Source organism: Lepisma saccharinum, chromosome 16 (genome assembly GCF_977018435.1).
Source record: "Lepisma saccharinum chromosome 16, izLepSacc3.1, whole genome shotgun sequence".
In the NCBI taxonomy this organism is placed as follows: domain Eukaryota; kingdom Metazoa; phylum Arthropoda; class Insecta; order Zygentoma; family Lepismatidae; genus Lepisma; species Lepisma saccharinum.
In genome coordinates, this window is record NC_139244.1 from 42,120,709 (window position 1) to 42,137,374 (window position 16,666).

Consider the following 16,666-nt stretch of genomic DNA (forward strand, 5'->3'; position numbering starts at 1 on the left):
CTATGCATAAAACGGGGCTTCTAAACAATTTCTCTGTTTGCGCACTGCGGCTGATTGGTACTAGTGACATACATATGACACCGCTTCAAACTGTAGATCCAGTCCCGATTACCTCCATCTGTGCATAAAGCGGCCTTCTAAACATTTTTTTCTTTGCGCACTGCGACTGATTGGGACTGGTAACAGTTTTAAAAAAAGTGATTTTATATAGTTACATATAGTACCGCTTCAAACTGTAGATCCAGCCCCGATTACCCTATCTGTGCATAAAGCGGCCTTCTAAACAATTTCTCATTTTGCGCACAGCGGTTGATTTGGATTAGTGACACAGTTTTAAAAACTAATTTAAATACATACATAAGGCTCCGCTTCAAACTGTAGGTCCAGCCCCGATTACCCCCATCTGTGCATAAAGCGGCCATCTAAACAATTTCTCTTTTTGCGCACTGCGGCTGATTGGGACTGGTAACAGTTTTAAAAGAGTGATTTTATATAGTTACATATAGTACCGCTTCAAACTGTAGATCCAGCCCCGATTACCCCATCTGTGCATAAAGCGGCCTTCTAAACAATTTCTCATTTTGCGCACAGCGGTTGATTGGTGCTGGTGACACAGTTTTTAAAAACAAATTTATATAGATACATATAACCCCGCTTTGATTCGAACCCTAGAATTTTTTATTGCAGTGTTAATTTTATTCCATTTCAATTTGGTTTACATCTTATCGTTGGTGAATTCTATTGTTGGTTGAGCTACATTGGTCAAACTACACACCAGACACACACGCACTAGAGATTAAAATTAGTAACCATTAGAGAAGTAGGGTAAGCAGTTTGAAATAACAGTTAACTAGGAAAACAAACTTATATCACGCACTTACCTCCAGTTGCATTGTGGGGTTGCAGCAGAAATAAAAAAGTATAGCAGCGAAACAATCGGCTTAACTTTTTCTCACTACAGAGCACAGCAAACTGAGTTTTTGAAACTATTTTTGAACTTAAAAATACTGAATAATCACTTTCTGCTGGATGGGGGGCAAAAATTGGACTTTACTACCTGTGACTCGGGGAATTCTTAAATGCGCCTTTTCTAACAAATGAACTAGAACTCTATGGGAAAAATGCTTATATCAGAGCATTTTCATCCAGTGGGCCGAAAAGTTATGCATTTGAGGTAGTAAATCCAGACAATACTAATGTTACTACTGTTTGCAAGGTGAAAGGCATATGTCTAAACCATAAAAACAGCAGCACAATCAATTTCGAATCACTCACCAATGCTATTCTCAACAACACCTCCTCTTTAACTTTACTCAACTCGAACAAAATCGTACGCACAAAAACACATTCCGTTGTTAGTAAGCCGGAAATAAGGGTTTTTCAGGTGGTATATACCAAAAGAAAAAGATGTGCATCAAGTTTCGAGACTTTACCATATGGATTCAAACAACAGAAAACAGAATGAGTTAATTTTGTAATGCAGTGGAATATATTTTTATTAGATTAAGTTAATGCTATCCTTAGTAATAGTATATCTGTGATTTGGTCAACATACAAACTGGATACCAAAACAAATCTCATATTATATGCAAATGTTAAAGCTTTTCATTACCAAATCTGTTACTTAGTAAAAAATAAAAGTGAAAACCATTCATTTGAAACCATTTGCTGTCATTGAAATATAATTATGCAGCCGCTATAATTTTTTGCTTATTATCAGTGCAAATCTGATATTATGTTGTGCACTTTAATGATGGAGTGAGTGACTAGTTGACAAGTTGGTTCTTCGGTGCAACGTTGTATGGTACAAACGGCTTTGTGCCCCTCTCCAACTTAAAAAAAAAGAGGCCCCCACAGATGGTAGCCACGTTGATGTCGTTGTGGGGCTTTCTACAAAAAGCTACCTGTACCAAGCCCAAAAACTTATTTTGAGATGGCGAATAAAAACTTTCCATGCCTGTTGACCTTTAGTTTCCTCAACACACATACCCCAGTTGTAATCGAACCCTCGACCCCCCTTTGGTTTCAAAACACATCTGTTTGTGCATAATGGCTAATCGAGACTGGTAACGCATTTTTTTAAAAATTCGATACTATTATTTATTTTTGGTTTTAAAACATAGCATACATTAGTGGAAAAGTCTTTGCATTGTAATCAAAAGGTTCCAGGTTCGATATTCGTTGAAACAGCTTTATGCATTACGGTTAATCGGGACTGCGTTAAAAAACGCCAACATTAGCCCCTTGGTTACGCATTTTCTATTTGTGTATCAAAAATAATCGGGGATAGTAACTCACTTTTTAAACAAATCAATGTTATTCTGCAAATTTGCCAGCATTGGAACCCAAAACCTTTTGAATACTAAACAACAATATGAGCTATTTTGTTTTGCTTTTTGAATATCTGTTCGTGCTAATCGGGACTGATAACACACTTCTTTTTTTATTTAAACAGAAAATCATTATTAGGCACTTTGACAACAATTTCTATGTATATATCCAACATGTCCAAATGCCACAAAGGGGGGAGGACGTGTTCGCCAAAACGCAATAAATGGGAACTAATTCTGTAAACTAAAAAAAAAAATTATAACTAGGAACTCGAACCTGGAACCTTTCGAATACTAAACACCAGTCACAGCCATTTTGTTTTGATTTTTAATATCTGTTCCTGCATAAATACTAATGGGGACTCAACACACTTCTTTTTTTATTTTATTTTAAAAACAACATCATTATCAGCCAATTTGACATTGTGAATCGAACCCGGGACCTTTTCATTACAGCATAAACATCCTATTTCCAATTAGTTCATTTTCTCTTTGTGCACAAAAAAGCTAATCGGAACTTTTAAACAAATACAATTGAATATCCAATTTTCACCAACATTGGGAATCGAACCCTCAACCACTTGGTTGAAACATCTCGCGGAAAAAAAACACCACCCGCGCCGCGCAGCCCCGCCCCGCGCCGCGCCGCGCCGCGCCCCGGTCGCCGCCGCCGCCGCCGCCGCTAAACACAAAACGCGGCCGCCATTTTGATTTTATTCAAATACTATTTATGCACAGATGGACTAATCGGAACCTATAATGGCGGGACAAAACAATTGGCCTCATTTAACTACCTAGAAAATCGAACCCCGCGACCTCTTCATTACCAGGCGACAACATTAACCACTAACCCAAGGCCGCCATATTGATTTTATTCAAACACTATTTATGCACAGATGGACTAATCGGGGACCTATAATGGCGGGGCTAAACAATTGGCCTAATTTAACTACCTAGAGAATCGAACCCGCGACCTCTTCATTGCCAGGTGACAACATTAACCACTAACCCAACTCGATTTTCGAACTCAACCATTTTGTTGCCTTTATGTACACACAGGCTAATCGAGACCATTCAATATTGACATCGTCGACTTGTAATCAAGGGGTCCCAGGTTCGATACTCGGTGGAGGCACATAGTGGTCCGAATCACCACTTTTCAACTGTAGCTCCAATCCTGATTAGTTTTGCCGTGCATAAAATTGACTTAAAAAACTAACTCAATCTATCAATCAATCAATATTGACTCTACCAGGAATCGAACCCTCGACGCCTCTTGTTTTACAGAGCAATAACCTTAGCCACTAAACTTTTGGGGGTAAAGCAAAATTCGGCGCCATCTTTAAATCTTTTCTTCATGTCTTTGAATCATACGCAATGGTTGCGCGCGCATTTCCTCCACACACACACAAACATACGCACGTGTTAGGTTAGCATACATCAAGAAACAACGTGACAAATCCATTGACCCCCCTCCCCCCACCGCTTCCGATGTCTTCAATGTCAACAGTACCGTTCTGCTGACTCAACAATAAAATCGCTCGTGGCCCGCTACCACCGGATGTAACATAACACCAGGCGCATCGAATTTTTGCTGACGCGTAGGAACATAGTGCTGCCATTACTACTGGAGGGCTTTGCAAGGAAAGTTTACTTTCTCTTGGTAGACAAGGCTTAACATTAAGAGGCCATAACATTGAGGCAAAAAAATGGGGAGCAACTATCCCTTAAATCGTCGCCACTGTAAGGCTGTCATTTTAATCAGAACGTGAAATCGGAATATTTTTTACCACTCGACTCCTCTGTGTCCATGCATTAACATTGTGTACCGGAACCATCTCAGCATGTGTGTTTGTCCATTTCTTCTCATCAGGCATAAAAACATCTATGGTGTCTTTGATTGTTTTTACGAAGCTGTTACACACGCACGGGATGGACAATCCACTCGACAACGCGAGATTCAAATTGTGGGCTGCGAACTGGACGCAGACAGCTCTCGAATATTTCTCTCTGATTCGAGCCTGAACACCACTAACGTGTCTTGTCCTTTCATGTTTGCAGCCGAAACCCACCAAATTGTTCAGATTCAGGCCTTAGCACTTACAAGTGTTCAAAAATGCCTGTCACAGCTTCCACTGTCTTGTCATATATCTCACGAAACAAAGGAAGTCTTCTCGAATACAGCTGGATCACGAAACAATTAATGCACAGTGAAAACCCTTCCGTTCACATCTAATGTTTCGTCTCCCAGCATGATCAAATGCTTACTCATTTATCTCCAGTGACCTGCCCAAGGGAGGGTTGGTGAGGTCATAACCCCATTTGACCCAGTATTCCTTTCTTTTTTTTTTAAAAAAAAAAGAGGAACGTCAAAGACAGGAAAAAAATGGCAAAACCAGGACTGACCACCAAAAAAAAAAAAAATAGTATGCGTAACCCCTCTCCCTTCCGAAAATCCTGGGCAGCCTCTCTTTATCTCGGACACATTTTTTAAAATCAACTCACCAGAAGTTTTTATCCGTATTGAAGATTGAAGTAAGATACGTTCTTCCTGCAGGTTTGGATATGATCCTTTAGGGTGCTGTCGTGTGCCTGCCTTCATACATAACCTTAACAAGGCCCTAATTTTCCATCCTTGCGACTTGGATTTTCAAGACTTAGGAAGGTTTCAGACCGAAGGGACACGCGATACGTGTCGATTGGAATGGGCCAATCAACAGCAACGTTTCACACCGTAGCGACACAAAAGGTCGCACAAACCTAATTTCGACTTGTGAAATCCTCAGGCGACACGGTGTGAAATCTCCCTTATTAGGCCACTGTCATTGTCACCTCGAAGTAGTAGCTCTTGTTGACCACAGAAAAAAAATCTCCTCAACCGGTGGGAATGCTCCTCAGTTTTCTTCTCTCTCCTATATTCAGGCAACACCTTATGATTTGATATACACAGGACATGTACTATGTACAGGGACGTAGCTAGGTTGATCAGTTCGGGGGGGCCCAAAACCTAAGATTTTTTTCTATCAAACCATTAAAAACTAACAAACTATTAATATACCATATAGGCCTACATAAGTATATGTACAGTATATATATATATATATATATATATATATATATATATATATCTTATTGGAAGAGAACATTATTTTCTCCTGTAGCCCCCAAAAATTTACGGACTCGCGAAATCCACGGCCATTATTTGGGAATCTAAATGCAGAATGAACTTACTAACTTAATAGCATCTAGACAGTCTTTAAAAATCCATGTATTTTCTCTTATGTCAGATTTTTGAGACACCAAGAACAATGTCATTAGTCCTTACTCCTTAGATTTGTAAATTTGCTCGAAGAAAATTGAGAAGTAGAGAAAACCCTCTTCCGTCAGTTTAGATATAAAATGGTGCTGGAATCAGGTGCACAAGTATGACAACGGTGCGAAAATGAAATGTTTGCGTAATGAGTTCAAGATAGGCATCTCATGTATATTGTTTATACCAGAATCGAATCCGGCGGCCTTCAGTGCAAGGCGACACCCTTAACCACTATTCAATGGGACATGCCCGAGTCTTTGCGGCGTCGTACTGTACACATTGGAGAATGATGACGATATATAAGATATTTATGCACACATCTAATTTCTTAAAAGTAATCTTCTTTGTACGTGCAAAACTGAATATATGATGGCAATAGAAATAACAAAATTCCCGCGCGCTAAAAATATTGCGCTCTCGTCTTTCGTACGACAGATTCAAGGTTCGATCCCTGGTAGGAACTCCAAAATTTCTGTGATGGCCCAACATCGTGAGGACAATTGGGAAGCTACTTGAAATCAATATGTAAGCGAATTCCACTCTCAAAACTAGATGGGACTCGATGTGATGACCACGCATCACCGAATGGAAAAACACTTCGGAGGCTTTGTCCTTCAAAATTACAACGAATCACCCTACGTGTGGCGTTACCTTTGTTGTGCAACTTCCAAATGCTGACAAGTCTCTACATAGTGCTCAAGTGCGCTGCGAAAACACCGAAAGCGCAAGAAAAGTTTACGTGCAATATTATCAACAACAGGATTATAGAACATTCTCCGTCTTGCCTCGATAATTGTCTACCTCCTTAAATTATCGTCACATTATTCAAGAAGCCAAAATCCTAATTTTATCTAGTGTAAACAGAAAAAATTCCTGAAGAGGGGCTCGAGCCTCCTGATTCCCACCTTGGATACGTGCTATTGACAATAATAGGGTTATAGAACACTCTCCGTCTTGTCTCGATAATTATTTCTCTCAGATTTATAATTTTTTTATCTTCACATTATTCAAGACGCCAAAAATCTAATTTTATCTAGTGTAAATTGAAAAATTTCCTGGGGGGGGGGGGGTCGAGCCACCTCATCCCCACCTTGGATACGTGCTATTACCAATAACAGGGGTATAAAACATGCTCCGTCTTGCCTCGATTATTATTTCTCTCCTTACATTATTTTCACATTATTCAAGAAGCAAAAAAACTAATTTTATCTAACGTAAACTGAAAAATTTCCTGGGGAGAGGCTCGAGCCGCCTGTGCCCCATCTTGGATACGTGCTATTATCAATAACAAGGTTACGGAACATTCTCCGTCTTGTGATAATTATTTCTATCCTTAAATTATTATCACATTATTTTATTTCACACCACAAGAAACCAAAAACCTCATTTTATCTAGAGTAAACCTAAAACTTTCGGGGGGCTCGAGCCCCCTAAGCCCCCCTTCTGGATACGTGCCTGGTCACGCCATACAACCCAAGTCATATATGAAAAATAGATGAATTATTACTGGTACGGTGATCAACTTCGATGAATTCCTTGTGTCCTAAATCATTTTGTTATCTCAAAAAATATGTTCATGTAACCATACGTGTATTGCATGCTTCTCCCGCATTAGTAACATGACAGTTCAGGAAACGAATAGCAACTTAGCTAATAACCTCTTCAATTCTGAACAGATTTTTCAATCTTACTTGTTTATTACTTATGAGTGATATTTTGTCAAAATAGTCTTTTATTAGCCTAGGAATACTTACTTCATGGACAATGATCAAAGAATTGGTTTTCCGTGTGTGTTTTAAATCATTCCTAATAAGACGTTCATTTTAATCCAAACATTCAGTGGCGGCCATTAGGAGGAGCGTTAAGAGGAGGATGCAGTTTCCCAGCCACATTTTGCCACTTTTTGCACCCGAACTATGGCCTCTTTATGCTACCAAGAAAACGTATATTGTCCTTTCCCCTCAAATGTTGGCACCCAATCGGCGCTACTGCAAACATTCAGATAGATTTGTCAGTTGCATAAATCTTGTAAGCTAAGAAAAGTGACCCCCAAGAAGTAAGAAAACTCTTTCAGTCAAAAACGAATACGATGAAAATACTATGCTCAGGAACATGCATTTAAATTACGAGAGACTTCACGATTGTCTACCATCGCACTTTCTATATTATTGTCGCCGAATACTTAAAATCAAGTATGTGCCTCGTATTTACAACACAAGCTTAAACCTAATTCACATTTATTTCACTGTATTAACATGCATGGAAGAATGTGATTAGAATGTATGGCTGCGCATGATTAAACACTTCCTTGAAATAATTGTGTCCATCAGAGACAAAGCGAAAGGAAATGGAACAAGATGCGACAATAGATTAGAAAAGAATAAAAAGGAAAACAAGAAATGGAAAGGGAAAAGAAGTAAGAGGAAAATCTGGAGTGTAAGAGAGAGGGGGGATACATACGTCTTTCATACGCATATATACTATATATGGTCTTACATATATGCTGCCCACCCTAACCTATCAATAAGGAGCTTCTGCCCACCTGGTCGAAAATTTCTGGCGCCGCCCCTGATTAAATGTGACTGCAGCGTCGGAAAATAGTCCCACTAATTTCATTCTGATGCTGTGATTGCTGATCCATGAGGAGTTGTCGTGGATAGCTTCGTGTCAACGATAAGGAACTGATTAGATAAGTCAAAATGGCCGGAGAAAAGTTGCATTACGATCAACGTGGAACGACTGCTTACTCTTTCTTCCTAACCTGTTACTGTTTCGCTTTGTTGTGGGCCACATTTTTCTTTTGGCCAAGTTCGAACAAGAAAGGTATGTAAATTTGATTAAAAGATAATACAGCAATTTAAAGATAATAAGATAACACTGGTCGACATTTTTTCAAAAGTTGAACGATGTTTTGAAATGAATAGGTGACTCTGAAAGGATTTTTCATGCTGAATTCAAATTTGAAAACCGTTTTGCTCCATCACGTCACAATTTTTCACAAATCGTGAAAACTGAATAGCATATAGGGGTCTATTATGGTATTATTGGGATCATTTGGGGTTTATATAATCATATTACAGACACATAGAATAAATAATTTTTGCAAATATAGTAATCAGTGGGACATATATTGAGATTGTAAAATCTATATTATATACTATATTCATGTACATTTTCATTTACACATGTCTAGAAAGAGATATAACATAGTGCGTTTCGAATTACTGAGACTCAGGATCAAACTTCATTCTTTTTGACTTTCTGCCTTTCCCGACACCCGAAGTAGGAACATCTCTTTTTAACATCCAACAAAAATCTGCCATCATGGAAACATTCGATCGTTCCTGGTATCTCCGTTCCATCTCTGCTATGTCCTTGTGAAATCTTTCCCCGTGCTCCTCGCTGAAGTGTCCGAGATTACTCGGAAAGAAATCTAGATGTGAGTTAAGGAAATGCAATTTGAGGCTCATTTTACAACCAAGTTTACATAAATTCGTTAGCAGATTTTTCACAGAATGTTCATAGTTAACGTGTTTTTCATTGCCCAGAAAATGGGCAACCACCATTTTGAAACTTACCCAGGCATCCCTTTCCGTAGCAGTCATTATTTCTTCAAAATCTGCATCCAACATCAGTTTCCGTATCTGAGGGCCAACAAAAATACCCTCTTTGAGCTTACCCTCGGTGACGGATGGAAATTTCCTGGCAATGTATTTAAAGCATTCGCCGTCTTTGTCTAACGCTTTCACAAACTGTTTCATTATCCCTAACTTAATATGCAACGGAGGAAGCAGTATTTTAGACGACTGAATTAATTGCCGTTGTGTCACATTCTTCTTCCCTGGAGAGAGAGATGCTCTACTTGGCCACGTTTTTACTTTCCAATGATTCTCCCTGTCCCGACTGTCCCATTCGCACAAGAAGCAGGGGAATTTTGTGTTCCCAGCCTGGAGACCCAACAACAAAGCTATCACTTTGAAATCTCCACAGACAGACCAACCATGTTCTTCATATTTCACTTTCAGTAGCATGAACCTCAAAGTTTCATAAGTTTCCTTAAGCGACACAGAATATGCAACTGGAATCGATGGGAACACATTACAGTTATTTAACAGAACACCCTTCAGACTAGTCTGTGATGCATCAATGAAAAGTCTCCATTCACTTACATTGTAAGAAATACCATACAATTCTATGACTTTCCTTATGTTGTTACAATAAACAAGGTTTTCGTCTTCAGTAAAGTATGGGAGTAGCTCTGTCTCTCGATGCCTGTACCATGAGAAATGTGTTCCTGGAGACAACAGGTTTTTCTTACTCAGTCGGGAACCAAGAAGTTGGGCACTCTCCTTTGGTAAATTTAGGTCTCTTACGAGATCATTCAGTTCATGTTGTGTGAAAGGTTGCGGAGTGCCTGTACTTGTACAGTGTCTCTCAAAAGTTTTAGGACAACGACATTTTAAACTAGGCAACCCAATTTACACAAGGCGTTGGTGGGTTGCCTGTAGAGTTAGGCTCAATTTCAGGGTTGCCACATGCACAATAAATATTTATAAAATACGCGAAAGAAATAAAGACAAGTATTAGTGTATAAAAAGTATTAAAAATATCAATATTATATCGCAAGTGACAAAATTCTTTCTGAAAGAAAAATAATAGGTTTTCTAGCATTTCATCGCTGATGAGTCTACAGAAAGGAGAAGAGGTGAGAGAAAACGAGAGGTGACAAAGGACAGGAGAAAGAGAAAGCGAGAGGAGAAGAGGAAAAGTAGAGGAGAGAAGAAAGAGAGGATAGACGAGGAGAGGAGATCTAGTGAGGAGAATGGAAAAATATTCTAGGAGAGATGAGGAAAATGGAGCAAAGAAGAAGATAAAAGAGAAGGAAAACGAGATGAGAGAAGAGTGGAGAGTAGAGTAAAGGAGAGAAAAAGAGAAGAACGAAAAGAAGAGGAGAAAAGTGCATAGAGTCGGAAATCCAAGACAGGAAAGGAGATACAAGGAGTGGAGATGAGTGGGATGGAGATAAGATGCGAGAAAAGTAGGGAAGGCGATATGAGATAAAAGCAGAGCAGAAGGAGGGGAGAGAAGAAGGAGAAGGAGAAGAGAAGAACAAAAGGGACTGAAGAGAAGAGGTAGTTGCAGAAAATATCGTCTCAGCGTCAAGAATTGATGCATTGGTCAAATTATCGACATGAAACATTCAATAACATTTTGAAATGTATTGGAGAATGTATTAAATCGGTGCGAAATGCCTTTTGGCATTTCAGAGCAAGGTAAAATCTTCCATGTAAGATCTTTGATTTTACCTGCGATTATACCACTAAAAACATGAATGTAATTTTAATATTTATAAGAATTATCCAATTTTTGTCCACTTCTCGGTTCGTTGAAATGGAGATTTTGTAATTTAATATTTCCCGTCACCCCATCGTTAATTCCAAACTGAATCATTCCGTTTCACACGGGGTGAACAATGAACACAATGGGATAGGTCTAAAACTTACGAAAATTTTCTGCCACCGGAAGGGTTTGAACCTACGACCATCAGATCGACAGTCCTGAACGTTAAACACTACACTACAAGCTTTCGCTCCTGAAAGTAAGTAGAAGCAGCTGACCAATGTGAAATGTAGATGCAACTCTCCTCCTACATGTAATGTGCAAACAATACTTGTTTGTAACAAAGAAAACGAAGGTAGTACGACTCGGCGAAAACATTTAATGGAGAATTGCACATGAAGAGAACTTTTCATTCGATATTTGCGGAGGTATCCTTGCATTGAACTCGAGTGGGAAAAGGGGTAAAATTAGTATGTCCTGAATTGCCACAAATATAAATAGTTATTTCATTAATATTTGTCAATGTCTTTGAAGCAGTACACAATTATCGTTAAAGTATTATAATTTACGATCTTATACATGAAAATATCCCTTTGAACGTGTGTCAATTCATTTATTTGTTTATTTTTTTTATAAATTCCATTTGCAGAACAATGTATCTACTATACACTGCTATTACAATTAATGTTACCATAATCTTGTTTGTAATAAAAGGAGAATTGAAAAAAGAACACCTCCTAAGGAGGATAGAACCTGGGACCACAATCAATGCTTTCAAGAACTCTAACCAATACACTACGCCCTTTGCTTCCCTTGGAGCAAAAGTTCTTAATTATTCTGTCGCGTCAATATTGTAAACGTTATCCGGCAAAAAGAAGTTCAATACTCTGATATAGCTCTGTACTTCTAGAATTACTCTATACACATGCATTTGAAAATTAACTCTGAATTTATTTCTTCGTTGTTAGTATATCTAAGCTTGTGAATATATTTTATTTGTAATTTTGTAACGGTTACATGAACATCTAGGAAATAGTTCCTTATAATAACCTCAGGTTGACCAAGTTGCCAATACAAACAAATGGAATACAGATTGTCTTCGAGCTTACATTGTTAAAAAGGAGCGGGTACGCGTATTACTATCCCAATACTTATTCAATAAGGTTTCTTGGTTGTCAGAAATTATCACTTAAACTATTGCATGTTGAGCTAGTGCCCACCTAGCCGCCTCTGATGAAATCTATCATTCTTCAGATTCTCTTTAAAATTCGATTCTGGTCACTCGTAACTTGCTGGGTGCATCGACGGACAATGTTTTGCGATAAGAAGCGGCCTCGAATGGCGTGAGTGAGTCACTTTGAACGCGAGCAAGCTACGCTACCAAGGTTGTTTGCCTTTGAAAACAAGGTCATTTTTTTTTTCACCGTTTCCGAACGCGATTGCTATTGTAGAAGTATATATTCTTTTAAAAAGAGCAAGAAAGGAAATTAGACCAACGTTCTCCCGTCGTTTAAAACCAAATATTATCTATTAAACGACTTCAACTTCAGTTTCAACTTCAGTTTCACTTGAAGTGCTGCAATTATCACTACTTGTACGTGGTACAGGTACAGGTACATCTGGCCCATGAGGCACGGGCCTAATGGCCGATTGTATGTTGTTGGGATAGCTCACATTGCTCTTGTTCTTAGCACTGAAACCGCTAACATCTATATCACAGAAATAGCAGTCATCAATGTGATTTTTTGGTTCCCGCCATACCATTGGTATTCTAAATGGCAATGCTTTCCTCTTGCCACACTTCCACAATCGCAAAGCTTCCACACATGTTTTGCAAACTTCATGCGGGGCCCAGTTTTTGTCCTGATCACCTACTTTAACACCAAAATATTCGTGGTAAGCAGACCTCACAAATGTGGTGATACGTTGTATTTGCCTCTTCACTACATAGCTTTCACAAATGTAACAGAATACATGGGGCGAGTTCAAACTCTTCCTGGACGACGACGACATTGTCTCTCGACACAACACAGCACGAACTATCGACAATGACGAAAACTTTATCAAATATTTTGCATTCCCTACTGCTATTTACATATATAATATCTACAATACACTTAACTAAGGTTTTCGGATCACGTAACCTTATACACGGTAAATCAATTAAAAACTGTACTATTTACATTAGTTGGTATCGAATAACAAAACTTAGAAACAAATTTATTGAATCATTCATTGTTACTAGGCATCTTCAGCAATTTTGTTAATCATATAATGTAATAAGAGGTGCACTGCCATCTATCGGGAATATTATTAACTTCTAATTTCTGGGCAGGAATTACGATTTATACAACAATGAAGATTTCTAAATAACTGAGGGTGATACAACAAAAACAAGGTCACTTCTGAAATCAGCATCAAATGTAGTTTCAGAAACCACAATTAGTTTCCAAACATCAGAACCCATGTCGACCAGTGTAATTATAAGATAAAACATACAACTGAGAAGCGAAGTAGAACAGGAATTAGATAAAGCCTATTTTATTGCTTTTTAATTAAGATTAATGGGTTTTTAATTGACATAAATGGGTTTTTAATTGATTTTAATTAATGACCGACGCTCGGCTATTGTTAATTAATTAAGAGCAAGGTATATGGGGAGGGGGAGGGAGATGAGTCATGGATGACTCATGCCGTGGCGTTACTTGGAGTTATTGATTTTCAATTAGTGTACAATAGTTACTAATATGGAACTCGTTTTCGGCTTATTATAACCCAATTGTAGTACTTTATAGGCGCGTTACAGCCGTGGTTGAGGCATGGATGAGTCATGCAATCATGGAAGCTTGGACTTAATGATTTTCAATTAGTGAACAATATTTACTAACGAGGGGACGGTTTCGGCCTATTCTATCCCAATTTATGCATTTTACATAAGCGAGGATGAGTCACGGAGGACTCATGCAGTCGTCGGAGCTACGACTTAATGGTTTTCAATTAGTGTACAATAGATACTATTATGGAACCCGTTTCCGGCCTATTCTAACCAGGGCCATATTCAAGATCTGTAGACTCCTAGGCTGAACCTGTGGTGCGGGCCCTAACAGGGGGAAATTTTTTGAAAATAATATTTCAATTGAAAATAATATTTTAATTTTAAAAAGAACATATTGTAATTTTAAGTAAACATGTTAGGCAAATACAAGTTAAAAAAAAGGAATGTAACAAGCAAGCAAATTTTACTTATATTTAATTCAAATACAGTACTTTCCCAAACAATCAGACTTAAAATGAAAGTGTGAAATAATCTTAGTGGCTATTTGGTTTGCGCTACACTTCTTACTAATGAAGCTACTTATAATCTCTTCATACCTAAAAAAAAACTGTTTTAGGGGGCAAAACCCCCCACAAATGTCAAGATGAGGACAAATTGAAGTGGGGATCTGACCCCTGTGTCCCCCTCCGATTTCCATGAAACTTGGCAGGAGTATAAAGGGGCCCAAAGGAAGAAATACGTGTTTTTTTGTTTCAGCTAAAAAACTGTTTAAGGGGGCAAACCCCCCTCAAATGTCAAGATGAGGACAAATTGACGTGGGGATCTGACCCCTGTGTCCTCCTCCGATTTCCATGAAACTTGGCAGGTGTATAGAGGGGCCAAAAGGAAGAAATACGTGTTTTTTGCTTCGGCTAAAAAACGGTTTAGGGGGCAAAACCCGCCTCAAATGTCAAGATGAGGACAAATTGACGTGGGGATCTGACCCCTGTGTCCCCCTCCGATTTCCATGAAATTTGGCAGATGTATAGAGGGGCCCTATGCCCCCTGTTTCTTCCTATGCCATATTTACGTGGTTTCGGGGTCAGATCCCCACTTCAATTTCTCCTCATCTTGACATTTGAGGGGGGGGGGGTTGCCCCTTAAAACAGTTTTTTAGCCGAAACAAAAAAAAACACGCATTTCTTCCTTTGTGCCCCTCTATACACCTGCCAAGTTTCATGGAAATCGGAGGGGGACACTTATATAACCTCCCTTGTAAGTTTAGAGCTGCTGCAATTATCTCTTCATTAGTAAGTGTATCCAACTTGTTGAGAAACCCAAAACGAGTATCAAATTGTTTGTATGCCTCAAGCCTCTGCAGCAATGAAGATTCAAATTGCTTTATGACCGGAAGGAAACTCTGGGTTTTAAATTTTTCTGATGGGGTCAGCTCAACTTCTGGTGCTTGGACACAGTGAAGAGGTGCCAATCGCAATTTATTTTGCGCTTGCGATCGAGGTTCCTTGGTTTGAGTTGCTGTTTTAAGTCCACTTTATGCACAGTAAGACTAATCGGGACTGGACCTACAGTTTAAAGTGGGATCCGAACGACATGTGCCTCCACCGGGTATCGAACTCGCGACCCCTTGATTACAAGGCAATGACGCTACCACTGCGCCATGGGGGAGGCCCCAATCGAGGTTCCTGAATATTGACTCAACTAATATCAGCTGTCCACTGAAGAGTTCAGCCGAATTAGTCCACACAACACACAAAATAACTGCGTCGACATCTTTTATGATTATAAGAGGAACCGCACCACGGTATTAAAACAAAGACATTCTTTATTTTAGTCTATTCAGAATTTAAATAGGTTTTTTGTGGTGCGGGCCCATAGGCTGCCTGCAGCCTAGATAATCGAAGGATCCAAAATTCGATTCCCGGTGGAGAGACATTGAAAACAATATATATATATATATATATATATATATATATATATATATATATTTTAAACAAAGAAGTGAATTAAAGTCAAACTTTGTCTCGTGGAAATAATAATTGATAGAAATGTTCTGAAGTACAAAATTGTGTACTATATTTTTTTAAGCCGAAACGTATCATTATCACTTTTCGTATGTATATTCAGACAGCCATAGAAGATATGCTGAAAAGTATATACGTACAGTCACGGACACTTCATGGTTGTAACGACCCTATTGAAAAAGCACTGAAGCAAGCCATCCATGTCTGACCACCAAGCGCCTTGTGACTAGACAACCCAACCGGCATTGAAATTCTGCGGCTTGTATACCAGTCACGGGTATACATCTCTGTAAATTGAGTAGTGATGCCAAAGAGAAATACGAGATGAAGATTGTCGATCGTAATGTCTCGTGTTCTCGACATGGAATAATACTCGGTCCACGTTACGTTCCATTATTTAATGTTGTTTGGGAACGAACCTGACGGACTGGGTTTATATTTTCACTTCTTGCATTACAGTAAATTCCATATTTTACAATTATATTAATGCTTTGAACGAAAATACTACCCAGAAAACATAGAACACACGTGCACGTGAAATCAAACACACGAAGCTAAGTTTTAACTTCCAAGTGAATGTCCAAATAACAGTAAATTTAAGCACGATGTGCGAAACATGGGTTTTTTCACAGAAAGAATGCGTCTATTTTTGACATACGTGATTTCTATTAATAGACAATGAAACAATTATGAGAGAAATTAAGATACATTTTCGTCTTCCGGTATTGAGAAAGGAAACAGACTGACTGGAAAAAATCAAACATGATGTTACTGATAGACTGTTCGTTAGCGTACAGAGCTTTCATCAGTGAGGTCTAGGTTCGATGCCCATCCAGGACAGTTTTTTTATTCTTTTCTATTAGTGAAGAAGTATGTAATATTATTT

General features: G+C 38.6%; 1 protein-coding gene across 1 annotated transcript in view; it reads left to right on the forward strand.

The window, feature by feature from the left end:
• Positions 1-8,342: 8,342 nt before the first annotated feature.
• Positions 8,343-16,666, forward strand: part of LOC146000565 (translocation protein SEC63 homolog) — a 98,743-nt gene continuing 90,419 nt past the window's right edge. Inside the window, exon 1 of the mRNA XM_083138314.1 lies at positions 8,343-8,466. Coding sequence (XP_082994440.1) covers positions 8,343-8,466 — 124 coding nt within the window. The remainder of the gene's footprint in view (positions 8,467-16,666) is intronic.